The sequence below is a fragment of the Ictalurus punctatus genome, chromosome 25, assembly GCF_001660625.3.
Source record: "Ictalurus punctatus breed USDA103 chromosome 25, Coco_2.0, whole genome shotgun sequence".
In the NCBI taxonomy this organism is placed as follows: Eukaryota; Metazoa; Chordata; class Actinopteri; order Siluriformes; family Ictaluridae; genus Ictalurus; species Ictalurus punctatus.
In genome coordinates this window covers 16,457,461-16,472,826 of record NC_030440.2, presented here as the reverse complement: position 1 = coordinate 16,472,826, position 15,366 = coordinate 16,457,461, and the positions used below count along the sequence as shown (strand labels likewise).

At 42.9% G+C, this 15,366-nt stretch overlaps 1 protein-coding gene across 5 annotated transcripts in view; it reads left to right on the top strand.

The window, feature by feature from the left end:
* The first annotated feature begins 4,594 nt into the window (after window positions 1-4,594).
* Window positions 4,595-15,366, top strand: part of efr3bb (EFR3 homolog Bb (S. cerevisiae)) — a 45,770-nt gene continuing 34,998 nt past the window's right edge. The window contains exons 1-3 of one of the 5 annotated variants that reach the window (XM_053675568.1): window positions 4,595-4,695; window positions 5,244-5,397; window positions 14,921-15,032. In XM_053675568.1, coding sequence (XP_053531543.1) covers window positions 15,026-15,032 — 7 coding nt within the window. In that variant the 5' untranslated portion in view covers window positions 4,595-4,695; window positions 5,244-5,397; window positions 14,921-15,025. The other 4 variants (XM_053675565.1, XM_017455753.3, XM_053675567.1 and 1 more) reach the window with 4 other exon arrangements.

Below are 15,366 nucleotides of genomic sequence, written 5' to 3'. Positions count from 1 at the left end.
CTCTGTCTTACCCTAGTCTAGTCCAGTGGTTTTCAAAGTGGGGGCCACCAGGGGGCGCCCGGGGGGCCTCAACGATTTGGTGTGTAAAATAAATTCTCACTCTCAGACAACCACACACACACACACACACACACACACACACACACACACACACAATCAATTCCTAATGTAATGTAATGTAAAGATGTAAGATGTAATTATTAATAAAAAAAAAGGGGGATATATTCCGAAGTCTGTATTTTTAATGTGTTTTAAAGACATCTTGCAAAAGGGGGGGGTCAAATGTTAATGCCATTTGGGGGGCCTTACCCTGGAAAAGTTTGGGAACCCCTGGTCTAGTCCTTTGTTTGCGTGTTTCTAGTTTTGGGTTCTTCTTCTGTCTGTTTTATCAGTAAAGTTGTTTTATCAATAAAGACTGTCCGCACTTGCATCTGACTGCCTGGATTTCGTGACAACAATGGTTCCATGGGAATAAATTTGCAGCCATGATCATTTCATCATGTATTTTTAAAGCTCTGGAATAAAACCAACCGCCACCCGAGCTCAGGATCAAACCCCAAATCTTGGAGCTGCTCGGAGCTACACAACTGGGCCACGTATGAGTGAGTCGCGGATCACGTAACTATTACGCCGGTTGGCTCTCTCTAAATACATCATGCTAGATTAGATTAGATTAGATTAGATGCTTGTTTAAATAAATTTTACTACGCGCATGAAATTACATTTTGATGAGAAACGAAATATATTTATGCAACTGATACATGTGATTTTCTCTAAAATCTGACTTGACTACATATTTCCTCAGCGTGCAATAGGGCAGAACAGTTGTTCCTGAGTATTTTTTGTGCCTGTTGGGATGACAAAAGCACGAGAGATCTTTAATAGAATTCATCGAGCTTACAAACTAACCTGACACAGACCAGGTTTGTCCAAAAGCACATGTTGTCATGGTAACTCAGCAGGGCTTATGATTAAGCTTCGTTTGTGGAAATGAAATTGTCTGAAATAAGCCGGGCTTGTTGAAATAAACCTGGCTAATTGAGTTAGCTGGCTTTGTGGAATTACCTAACCTAACCTTGCCTAATACCACCTACATTATTTTCATTCGTGGCATTCATTTGTTAGAGGTAGCTTGTTCAGCTATCTGTTGAACTTCTCAAATCTGCCCCTGGTCCAGAAACAAACAAACAGAATACCATCTCCTGTGTACTATCCTCTCTTCACTCTCCAAATAGAGAGCTCAATTTAGGGTTTATTATTTCTTTTTAGAACTCTGTACAGCACTGAATTACATCTCTGAGCTCTGTTCCACCTGGACAAGCCATGATATCTTCTAACCAGTTGTTTTTAACCTGTCCACATTCTCAGATGAGGTTCAAAGGTGATTCAGGACCAGTGGAGGGTTTTGTAAAGGCACGCCCTTTAGCTGATCTTTTAAATCCAATTTAAAACATATCTTCTCATGTTTTTTGACACTTCCTAAGGTTTATATTGTTAGGTATATGTTTCATCTCTCTATGCTCTCTTGTTACCAGTGAGTCTCTTTTGCTGTGCTTTATTGGTTTGTTTAGTCTATTTCATTTGCTTATTTGAATTAGCACAGTAAGATTTGAATGGCATTTTTACCGTGCTACTAATGCGCTCTTCTGTAAATAAGCTCAAATCAATCAGACTTGGCTCGAGGGGGTTAAAACAAAGATGCCGTTATTTTCCCTTGCCAAAACAGGGGAAATCTAAAATACATTTAAAATTTGAAAGATGTCATACCTACAACTGCACGTCCCTGTTAAGCCCGAGACTCCCAGCTGATGAAGGCTGCCTCAGACAGGAAGATTAAATGTCAACGCAGTATGGGTTAAATGGAGAAAGGTCTCGAGATCACTTTCCTCCAGTTGTCATGGAACTGAACACAAGTGACACACAAGCACAAGAAAACACGTATATACTTTTGCTTTTAATACTGCTTCTGAAAGTTAAAACGTCGATGCGACTCTACAAACGTACAAAGCTGATGTAATCTTACCCAAAGCTTGTTCTACCAAAGTATTGAAGTATTGAAGGTGAATACTTATGCAAGCAACAAATTTCTGCTTGTTTGTTTAATTACTTTTGTGTCACATATTGTGTAAATCGACGATATATACTTATTAATTATAAAAAGAGACCAACGATGCTTACTTTATACGGTCCACGTTTATTGGACAGCAAAAAAGACATACACAAATTTACTAACACAAGTTTATGCCACTTGACTCTTGACTCCGGAGCGTTTGTGGATCATCTCGGTATTTCTTTGCAAATTCCAACCTGGCTTTCTGATTCTTACTGCTGACGAGTAGTTTGTATTTTGTGGTATGGCCTTTATATTTCTGTTCTTGAAGTCTTATTCGAACGGTAGATTGTGAGACCTTAACCCCTGCCCTGTGGAGGTTGTTGGTGATGTCACTGACTGTTAATTTTGGGTTTTCTTCACAGCTCTCGCAATGTTTGTCATCAGCTGCTGTTGTTTTCCTTGGCTGACCCGTTCGGTGTCTGTTGCTCAGTGCACCGGTGGTTTCTTTCATTTTCAGGACATTCCAAATTTCTGTATTGGTTTTGCCCTTGGTTTGTGCACTGCGTCTGATTCATTTTCCCTCTTTTCTCGGTTTCAAAATCGTAAATGGTAAATGGTGTGCACTTATATAGGGCTTTTTTTTTTAACCTTAGCGGCTCTACAAAGCACTTTACATTGGTTCTCATTCACCCACTCACACGCCAATGGTAGCAGAGCTGCCATGCAAGGCGCTAGCTTGCCATCGGGAGCAAGCAACTTCAGTGTCTTGCCCAAGGACACTTCGGTATGTGGAGTCACGTGGGCCGGGGATCAAACTGCCCGGTTTGTAGTGGACAACCCACTCTACCACCTGATCCACAGCTGCTCAATGGCTTGCTCTTTTCCCATAGACAGCTCTCGGATCTTCATGTTGGCTTACCCTTTTTAACAACAAACGCAGTCTTCACAGGTGAAACTGAAGGTGAAAACCAAGACTAGATGTTCAGGGTTATTAAGTGTTTAAACACTCAATCCAACAGGACACACCTGTGTAACAAGAAACACCTGTCAGTCATATCTTCCAAAATTGTTGCTCGCCTACTCTGTGCTATGTCATTTAACACATCTACAACAAAGAAATACCAGGAAGTAAAAGCTGCAATTCTGAACTCTCTTCTCATATTCATCTTTTAATCTCAACACCAAAATGTCGTCGGTCTACAGCAGAAATAAACGAATTGGCCTTGTCGTTCCAATAGTTTCGGAGGGGACTGTGTTAAGTAATTTACATTAAAAACATATATTAAGTGGATATTTTCATATGATATGATACGGTGCTGCCATCTTATGGACACCTGCACTGCTACCAGACAGTCCGGACCTGTACATTAAATTATATTGATCATAAATCAGTTAGACAAAATAATGAAGGCATTTCTATGAATAAAAGGGCTAATACATTTAAATCATAATTATGCTTTAATTTTATATAACTTATATATAAAAATAAAAATTAATAAGAACAACAACAACAATAATAACAATGATAAAAGTAGACATCAACAGTCAAATGTTTCAAAAAGTAAGTCTTAAGTTGAGCTTTAAAAATGCCAAAGGTCTGCGCTTCCCTGAGTTCAAGTGGAAGAGAGTCCCAAAGGGAATTAATTAAGACGTAAAACACACGGAGAAGTGATATTATAGGAAAATAATCAACTATGTGGTGGTATGAAGCAGTCTGACGCAATTCAGAGTTACTGTTACCACCTGAAAAAACACACATTCTTAGCCCAATTAAGTGCAGCATCCGCCGTACTATAAAAAATTATTAAATATTACAACGAGCACATGGATATAAAAATCTGCAATTTGCCATACAGCCGTCACTACTTTTAGAGTCGCAGTTATTGCTCTGTAAAGACACCTTGGACTCTTAATTATGCATATGATTTTTAGCTGTATATCTTATTCATAATTCTTGGTCTAATAAATAAATAAATAAATAAATAAATAAATAAATAAATAAATAAAGTGTGTGTGTGTGTGTGTGTGAGTGAGAAAAAAAAAGTGTGTTCTACAAATGGGGAGTCTAAAAGCATTTCACATCACATGTTTTAACTTGGTGCTATTTTCATGGCCATGTCTAATTCATTTAAAAGATGGTCTACACTGCTGGGGAAAAGAAAATAGCAGCCCTCGTAGAATTCGTAATGGTTTTACTGGTTATAATGGGAACTGTAATTGTTTTTTAATCGTTTTAATTGTAATTGTGGGTCTCTATCGGTAATTTGTTGCCTTCTGTGGGTGGCATGTTATGTCTAGAGGATACCATTAAGGACCAATAATGGTAATGGTTTTTTAATAGTTAGTTGATGGTTTTTAATGGTATTTGTACTGGAAACCATTATAATTTCTGTGATGGTTTCAGCAGGGTAAATTTAATTATTGATTATAATGTTGGATTTATTTTTTTCCTTTCCAAAAAAAAAAAAAAGAAAAAAAAAAGAATGAAGCGTCAGATCGATTCAACAACAACAACAACAACAACAACAACAACAACAACAACAACAACAACAACAACAAACAACTTTATAAATGTCAGATTGCCCAGCTGAGTGGGAGACTGAGGGAGCAAGTCGTGGGTCTCCAGTGGATAACTTTATAACGTTAGTTATTAAGACTGGTGATTTTTCTTCTTGTTTAGATATAAATGTGTGTGTTTTCCCCTTCATCACTGTGTCAGACCTTAGTTAGGAGGTTAGGAATTTAATACGTATGGTTTACATTTTTGCATGCGAGCAGTGTGAATACCTTCCAAACCAAAGCACAGTCCCGAACAGGCTAGTCAGCTGTCGTGCTATTCTCGCTCTAACTAAGCTAACGAGTTAACTAGCTGGATATTTACTATATAAAATAACGTTTTGATTACTCTGCAAAACAATTTTTTCTTAAAATATATATATATATATTTAAGAACCAGCCGATTAAATAGTTAAATTGCATAGCTAGCTATGTAGCCTGCTAACCCGTGGACAAACACCTAGCTTTGCCAACTTGTTTACTGAACAAATTAACTAACAAACAATTGTAAATTCAACATATTTGGTGAAATAGTATGTCACGTTTATTGACTGACAATACCAAGATTTCGTCTACGCGGTGTGGCTTGAATGCAGCGTGAATTAAGATATTTTTGGACGTTTTATTATCGTAGGCCTGGATGTCATCCTGGGACTTTCCTGCTGTGAATGAACCGAAGGGAAGCACAGGAACGGCGGGTAGAGCGCCTTACAACAAGAGGAGCAGCAGCCAAGCTTATGTGCAGTAGTCCAACCCGAGAAACCGTGCTGGTGAAGTAATAATGGCAGGTAAGTTTACACCTTAATAAGTGTCCCCCCCTTTTCTTTTCAGGGACTTTACACTAAAAAACAAAAAACAACCTTTCGCTAAAGTTGTAGTGGCTGCAAAACCTCCCAAAAGTACTGAGTTGTCTCTTTAGTTAGCAGTTCACTGGAGGCTTCTCGTGAGCTGTGTAGATGTTTAATGTCATTCATGTTGTACTTTTATGTGTTTTTAAACTTTCAAAAACTGATTTATTTCACGACCATACTCTTCAAACATCAAGCTAATTATTCAAACAATAGTCTACAATAGTAGTTTGGCTGTTTATTGGAGTTGAAGCACTTTTTATTCCTGAATTTGAGCTTTCCATGGACTGAACAGATTTAGGTCCAAGTCGACATCATTCATAGACAACTTGTTTTTGAGGTGTTGATCTCTGAATCATCATCATCATCATCATCATCATCCATCCATACACCCACCCATCCATCCATCCATCGATCCATACACCCACCCATCCATCCGTCCATCCATCCATACACCCACCCATGTGTCCATCTGTCCATACACCCACCCATCTGTCCATCCATCCATACACCCACCCATCCGTCCGTCCGTCCGTCCATCCATCCATACACCCACCCATCCGTCCATACACCCACCCATCCATCCATCCATACACCCACCCATGCGTCCATCTGTCCATACACCCACCCATCTGTCCATCCATCCATACACCCACCCATCCGTCCCTCCGTCCATCCATCCATCCATACACCCACCCATCCATCCGTCCATCCATCCATCCATCCATACACCCACCCATGCTTCCATCCGTCCATACACCCACCCATCCATCCATCCATACACCCACCCATGCGTCCATCTGTCCATACACCCACCCATCTGTCCATCCATCCATACACCCACCCATCCGTCCCTCCGTCCATCCATCCATCCATACACCCACCCATCCATCCGTCCATCCATCCATCCATCCATACACACACCCATGCTTCCATCCGTCCATACACCCACCCATCCATCCCCATCCATACACCCACCCATCTGTCCATCCATCCATACACCCGTCCATCCGTCCGTCCATCCGTCCATCCATCCATACACCCACAAATACGTCCATCAATCCATACACCCATCCATCCATACACCCACCCATCTGTCCATCCATCCATACACCCACCCATCTGTCCATCCATCCATACACCCACCCATCTGTCCATCCATCCATACACCCACCCATCCGTCCATCCATCCATACACCCACCCATCCGTCCATCCATCCATACACCCACCCATCCGTCCATCCATCCATACACCCACCCATCCGTCCATCCATCCATACACCCACCCATCCGTCCATCCATCCATACACCCATCCATCCATACACCCACCCATCTGTCCATCCATCCATACACCCACCCATCTGTCCATCCATCCATACACCCACCCATCGGTCCATCCGTCCATCCATCCATACACCCATTCATCCATACACCCACCCATCCGTCCATTCATCCATACACCCACCCATCCATCCATACACCCACCCATCCGTCCATCCATCCATACACCCATCCGTCCATACACCCACCCATCCATCCATACACCCACCCCAAGTAAGCACTCCATCCTGGTAAAGGTTGGCGGTGGATCTGGAGTTTATCCTAGGAACACTGGGCATGAGGTGGGAATATATACCATTGTAGAGCAACACGCGCACACACACACACACACACACACACGCACACGCACACCCAGTGGCAATTTAAAGCAGCTAATCCACCTAAGGGAATGTTTTTGGGAGGAAATCGGAGAACCCAGAGGAAACCCACATGTACATGGGGAGAACATATGAAGCTCTACTCGGACAGTAACCCGAGCTCAGGGGTCTGTACCATGAAACGGGTTTGTCTGGCTAGCCAGGTAAGTTTCAGTTTAGTTTGTGCCAGCCCTGGGTTTTAGGCACCATGAAATTGGCTTTGCTTTTGCTCATGTTCGTTGCCATAGTAACTTGCGCTCCACAGCTAAACTGCTCTGGGGCAGGTTTTATTCTGGGTAAGAAAACTCAAATTCAACTTGGACTAATCAGCTGTGAGCAAAGTGAGACAAATCTGACGCGTTTCAGTTAATCCGGTAGTGTCTGCGTTTGGCTTTTCTCGATGACTATCTGTACGAAAGATATCGATTTTCGGCAGATGGTGTAGACTTCTTGAGCCGCACATTAACAATCTGACCTGCCACAGCCACGCTCTGACTGTACCGCACGCTGTGTATCTGACTGTACCGCACGCTGTGTATCTGACTGTACCGCACGCTGTGTATCTGACTGTACCGCACGCTGTGTATCTGACTGTACCGCACGCTGTGTGTCTGACTGTACCGCAAGCTGTTTCTGACTGTACCGCACACTGTGTATCTGACTGTACAGCACACTGTGTATCTGACTGTACCGCAAGCTGTTTCTGACTGTACCGCACGCTGTGTGTCTGACTGTACCGCACGCTGTGTGTCTGACTGTACCGCACGCTGTGTGTCTGACTGTACCGCACGCTGTGTATCTGACTGTACCGCACGCTGTGTATCTGACTGTACCGCAAGCTGTTTCTGACTGTACCGCACGCTGTGTGTCTGACTGTACCGCACGGTGTGTGTCTGACTGTACCGCACGGTGTGTGTCTGTCTGTACCGCACGCTGTGTGTCTGTCTGTACCGCACGCTGTGTGTCTGACCGTACCGCACACTGTGTATCTGTCTGTACCGCACGCTGTGTGTCTGACTGTACCGCACGCTGTATGTGTTGCTTTGTGGTTCTTCGCGATTGGCACATATTTGCATGTGGTGGTATTATTCCTTTCCTAATACAGTTTACAAATTGCTATTTATTTTATTAATGTTTCATTTAAAAATGTAAATTTATATTAAATGAAATATGTTGGGGTTATGAGTTTTCAATCCGTTTGTTCTCACTGCGAGCCTATAAAAGTAAACTTGCACACTTACACAATCTGCAATGTTCCCGAGCTTCGGCAGCCGCAACGGTGTTGTCTATTTTTTAAAGTCCTCATAGTTCTTTCTCTTGAACCGGACGTATGCACGCTTGCTTTTTCCCCGATGCTGAACGCCATTGACTGTTTGCTGCAAACATCTGGCTTTCATGTGCACATGCACGCTGAGTAAACATTGATTCAGTTGACAGAGAAAGTTGATGAGCAGCGTCATCGTACCAATAAAGCCTGATTTGGATCGGATCGGCTTGGTTTGGTTTAGTCTACTCGAAACCAGTCCTGTTTATATCTACATAAGAACTCAAAAATAAATCCGATATAAAACCATCATATATCCTGAACACGCAGACTTTTTTTAGTCTGGAAAATGCTTGTCCACTCTTCTCAGGGGAAAGTAGTTAATCCGTGCTCGAAAAAGGTCTCTAGGTGACATCACAGACTCGTTTGCATATTCATTATATCGTCATGATCATTTGCACGTCATCGAACGCAACATGTCTCTCTTGTCGAACGCAAGATTTTCTGAAGACGTGAGAGTTTTAGCAGAATGGAAAATGAGTAAGGAACAAATGAGTAAGGCTCCTCCTATACATTTTTTAAAGAACGCGTGTATCTTTTGTTAAATGACCACACGCGTTTTAATACGTTAATGACCAGACGCGGTCCGTGTGGAGCGTTCGTTTTTATAACGTCTCATTATAACGATGCGTTTAAAACCTGTGATTTGCAGCCACACTACAGTCAGGGCCACAAGAGAAGAAGTGAAATGAATGAAATGAACGAGTTCAACTATTTAGAAATAAATAAATAAAATACTGTGACTTACCCGAGAGCGTTTCTCCGCAAACCTGAGGATTGTTTGCGGTGTGTGTCTGCGCTTGCCGAACTTGAGAAGTTCGTTTTCTCTTAGGACTTTGCTTTTTAACAGTCTTTCAGCTTTGTAGTGCAACCCTCAGTGTGCTCTCGCTCTCTCTCTCTCTCTCTCTCTCTCTCTCTCTCTCTCTCTCTCTCTCTCGCTCTCTCTCTCGCTCTCTCTCTCTCTCTCTCTCTCTCTCGCTCTCTCTCTCGCTCTCTTTCTTTCTCTCCTAATTAACAAACATCTCACTAACACAGTGCCATTCCCTGTGCATTGTCTGCTTCAGCGGTGAGAAACCGTGAAGGAGGATGACGGACGAGTCGAGCGATGTTTAAAGCTCCCGTGTGGGACACGGCGCCGGAGACTTCGCTCAGGGACGCTGCTCTTTCTGGAGGCTGAAAAGTTTTTCTGCTCCATGTTGAGTTTTAGCACTGTGTCGGTGTAGCAGATTTTAAACCCTGGTGCTGCTTGTGGACTGTTTTTTTTTTCTTTAAAAAGTTCCGGCAGTTCGCGTATGCACCGTGGATTTCCGTCAGTCCCTTTACACACCTGCCACTAGACAGTCTACAGGTGTGTAAACCCGTTCCGTTCGTTATTCACAGCCTGGATGTCGTCGTGCTCGTGATTTTAAGTGTAAAACGCGAGGATGCTTGCGCCGACGCCCGCTCTCGAGCCCCATACCACACACAGGCTGGCACTGGATTGCCGGAGCTGGCTGGATCATCGCCAGGCCCGTGGTAAGAGCTCCTTTATGTGCCTCGACACTTTGTTCTTACACACACACACACACACACACACACACACACACACGTTTGTCTAGCTATCATTACTACCCTTGTGTGGACCTTCTATTGAAATAGTTATGTCAGCACGATATGGACAAATAAATCTAAAACTAACCTTATCACCAGTAAATAAACGGAAACCGTTTCGGCTTTTAAAATATTTTTTACGTTTTTGTAAACAAACAAACAAACAAACAAACATTTGGTTGGAATTCACCAAATTCCAGGTCATAACTGTCAGATATTCCTATCCTTGTGTGGATATTTGATCCCTAAAAAGATATAAAAACATCATACTGAAACTTATCTAATATGTTTTTTAAAATTTTATTTAAATTATATATATATATATATATATAATATATTTTTTTTTCAAAAATGTGTTCTTTGTAACGTGATTAATAACTAATAATTTACTAGTAACGTTCAGAATGACCCAGCACACACCCTATGAACGATAAATCTTTTAAATTATTAAACTTTACAATTATTATTATTTTTAAACTAAGCACTTAAAAATACATCGCTAAACTAAAGCATGGCAGTAATCACCACATATCATTTATCAGTTGATCTTTTTTTTTTTTTGCATTATAGTAAAAAATAATAGTGTGTGTGTGTGTGTGTGTGTGTGTGTGTGTGTGTGTGTGTGTGTATATAATTTAAAAATTACAGTCGTCTCTTTTATATGGAAACATTTCCAAAAAATATAATTTTCCAATCTCAAATCCTCCGATTTGTTTCAGGATTGGATCAAATTCATGCTCCCTCCCTCCCCCCGTCTTGTGCCGATATCGGACGCAGTACTGATCCCGGGTATTGGATCGTTACCGTCTCTGAAACATCATGTTGCTGTAAACTCGGTGCTTATGACGATAAGCATCATTAAAAAACAAAACAAAAAAAACCCCCATGATATTTCAGAACTATATACTGTGACATGATTTATCACGAGTGATCAGATTGTCTGGTCTTAACACACACACACACACACACACACACACACACACACACACACACACACGACTGCACTGAACACTACATACCGGTCCTTACATGTGGGTAAAATCGAGTCGTCGCTGCATCACAGTGAGATGTTTTGTCCATCCGAGCGTCTCTCCTGGGACTTTCTGCCGAATCGGTGCTCGCTGCTGAGCGGAAATGGTTCAAATTCCGTTTATGTTCCTGTCGTGGAAACTAAAAATAGATACGCTGAGGCTGTGCAGAAGTGATCTTAGTAACCCTTTAATTCTACAGCGCGGTCGAATTCTCGATTCTGATTGGTCAGAAGGTGTTGATGAATCTTCAGTAGCGTATTATAGCTCCAGAGCACGGGTTTATATTAATATGCTCGTTCTAATACGTTATCGTTTCTATGGTAACAACGGGAAAGTAGTAAACACACTTATATAGCGCTTTTTTTAACCTTAGCGGTTCTACAAAGCGCTTTACGCTGGTTCTCATTCCCACACACACACACACACACACACACACACTCCAATGGTAGCAGAGCTGCCATGCAAGGCGCTTGGGGTTCAGTGTCTTGCGCAAGGACACTTCGCCATGTGGAGTCATGTGGGCCGGGACTCGAACCGGTAACCCGCTCTACCACCTGAGCCACAGCCGCCCATTGGCGAGAGGACGACTTTCTATACAGACACGAATGAGTATATAAATTCCCAGATGGTCCAAAAGTCCAGTGGGTTGAGCTGGATCTCGTCCAACTCCACTTATAAGCCTAATACGTAAGCAACACTTGACTCGGCCCGCGTGGGAGGAGCCGGATCAGGTCCGCAGGTAGCCCTGCAGCAAGGGGTATTTGGAAATTCCTGCACAGATGACTAGTCGGACATAGTCTCTGAGGCAGCACGTTGTGTTTGTGCCCTCCAGCGTTTGGATATGAGCTGTGGTGTTTTCTCTTCACATCGCACACTGCCTAGTGTATGTGTTTTCTCTCATGTTCATGCATGACGTGACCGCGTGCGGTACTCTGTAGTGATCTGATTAGTTTGTCATCTGTTCAGAATCGGATTGCCGTTAGCTAAAATGTTCTCCACTTATCGCCATGGGACTTCTGCTAGGAGACAGCGAGCGCCATTTAGCCGAACTAACATTACGAAATGGTGTAAGAAGATCCTAATGGCTTGGTGTCCTGTCAGAGGCTAAATGATACTAAGCGGTGAACTAGCCTACACGGGCCAGACATATACAGTCAGGTCCATAAGTATTTGGACAGTAATTTTGCCTCCGATTCATTGGCAGGTGTGGCCTGTTTCCTCATTATTTCACGACATATTAAGGAGATGAAAGGTCAAGAGCAGGTTCCAAGCATTGAATTTGCATTTGGTAGCTGTTCATGAGAACTCTCAATATGCTGTCCAAAGAGATGTCGATGCAAGCGAAGGAGAACAAAACAAAACCGAACTATCCGAGAGATAGGAGAGACTGAAAAACCCCTTCACAACATCTACCCAAGTCAAGAACACTCTGGAGGAAGTATCAGGAGGCATATGCCTAGTAATATCTACAGTCAAGAGACGCCTTCATGAATACAGAGGGTCTACGTCAAGACGCAAACCACTGGTAACACTCGAGCAGAAAGGTCAGATTAGATAAAGCCTGTTCTGAGACAAGGTTAACTTAGTTTAAGGAGAAGGAAAGGAAGGGCTCATGATCCAAAGCATACCACATCATCTGTCAAACGTGGTGGAGGCAGTGTTACGGCGTGGGAATATATGTCTGCCCATGGAACTGAGGCACAGGTGTCGATTGATGATGTGACTGCTGATAGAAGAAGCAGGATGAATTCTGAAGTGTATAGAGCTTTACTTTCCGATCAGATTCAGACAAATGCCACAAAACTGACGACAGTCTCACAGTGCAGATGAATAATAACCCAAACATACCACGGAACTAACCCAAGACCTTCTTAAGGCAAAGAAATTAAATGTTCTTAAATGTCCAACGACCTCAATCCAATCCAGACCTCAATCCGCTTTCCACTTCCTGAAGACGGAAAGACTCGCAAACAAGCAGCAATCGAAGGCAGGTGCAGTAAAGGCCTGGCAAAGCATCTCAAGGGAGGAAACTCGACATTTGGTGATGTCCATGGGTTCCAGACTTCAGGCAGGAATTACAGCACTTATTACACCATTTTTAAAGAACTAAAAGTAATTGGACAAACTAATAATCATAAATTAAAGTCATTTTTAATCTTTGGTTTCAAGTCCTTTTCAGTCGATGACTGCCTGATTTCTGGGAACCATGGACATCACCAGACTTTGGGTTTCTCCCCTGGTGGTGTTCTGGAAGGCCTTAACTGCAGCTGTCCTCACTTCCTGCTTGTTCTTGAGCTGTCTCCCCTTCAGCGAGTGAACCGCGGTTCAGTTGGATTCGGGTCAGGCCATCGCAGAACATTTCAACTTGGTTGCTTCAAAAAGAAGGGTTGCTTTCCAAGCATGCTTCAGGTTGTTGTCTGATTGCACTGTGAAGCGCCGCCCAATGGGTTTTGAAGCATTCAGCTAAACACGAGCAGATAATATAGCCCTTGACTATTTATCCTGCTGCTTTAGTCAGCAGTCACATCATCAATAAATACAAGGGAACCAGTTCCATTGGCATTCGTACACGCCCATGCTATAATATGAGGTGGTCTGCTGAGGTGAGCAGTTCCTTCCCTTCTCCATAATCTTCTATTCCCCCATCATTCTGGTCCATCTTCATCTCGTCTCATCCAGAAATATACAGGCTTTTTTTAAAAAAAACAAAAAAAACCTCTCATCTTGTTTTTTGAGGCTTAGCATTCATTTAAAGGTTGTAGTAAACCCATCGTATTTACTCTAGTGAAGTCTTCTCTTGATTATTGACTTTGACACACATATCTCCTGGAGGGTCTTCTTCATCTGGCCAACTGTTTTGAACTGTTTGGGTTTTTTAATGTACAAAATAGTTGATTTGGCCTTTCTGATGGTTCTGTAGTGATTTAATTTAATTTAATTTTTATGTTCATTCAGCCTAATGATGGCTTGCATCGCGGGCACTGACTGCTCTATGGATTTCACATTGAGAGTTAACAGGAACAGATTCCAAATATGGGCGTGACACTTGAAATCAGCTCTAAACCGTTGGTAAGTGACGTAGATGAGGGAATAACACAGACCTGGCCATGGAACTGCTGAGCAGCCAGTTGTCCAATTATTTTTGGTCCCTTAAAAAAAAAAGAAAAGGGGGGGGGGGGTCGTGTATATATACAAAGCGCTGTAATTCCACCACTTTTTACTCGATTTGGACGTAAAATAGCCGCGAATTAAAAGCTGAAAGTTTTGAGTTTGCATTCAAAGCTGAAATACCAATAACTTTGTCGACGTCCAAATATTTATGGACCGGATTGTACATGATCTCTGCTAGGGATTTGTTTAAAACCCTTCGTGCGTGTGTGGACACGTTTTTATATCTCTCTCTCTCTGTGTGTGTGTGTGTGTGTGTGTGTGTGTGTGAGAGAGAGAGGAGGAGAGAGAGCGAGAGCAATATAAAACCCACAGGGAGATTGAGGATGAGGAATGACTGATAATAAATGATGACGCTTCCTGTTGGGGGGGGGGGATAAGAGGAGGGGGCAGGAATAGCTCTGAAAGTAGGAGGAGCGTCTGTTTCTCTAACGCTTGACTCCGCCCCCCCTTTGCTTCCCCCCTCGAGAGCCGATTGGTGTACAGGAGGTGTGTTCTGCCGTGTGGATAATCAGCATTTTTTTTTTCCAGCACTCGGGAGCGCAGTCAGGGAAAGCCAAGGTCATCATGCCTCGCTTATCATTTCCCTCTGCACGCATCTGAGTGTGTGAGATTGAGACTGTTTTTCTCCGTGTGTGTGTGTTGATGGAAGAGAGCTGCTCGTGAGTGTGTGTGTGTACGTGATCATCGCTGTAGCTGCATCAGAGAAGCTGCAGGGTAGGACGAGGAAAGAGCATCTTTACGGTCTCTTCTGTCCATGTACGGTAAGGACTGCAGTTCTGTCTTTGTGTGTGTGTGTGTGTGTGTGTGTGTGAGAGAGAGAGAGAGAGAGAAGGATTAAAATCATATCTGTATGCACAAGGTCATCTCTTGTCCGCACACTTTTTTTTCGCTCTCGTGTCCTTCACACACGTTCACACGAGGGACCTGCAGTGTGCTGGTGACGATGCGCAGCTCTCACACGGAGCTTCTCTCTCGTCCGGTCGGATGAAATTCCTCACAGACGTCGGTCTATTCACGCTCTGCTGGAAAGCACGCCGAGGAACTTCTGCTCCAGATGACGTGATTGGTCACACTTCGGGCTGACGTACAGCACCG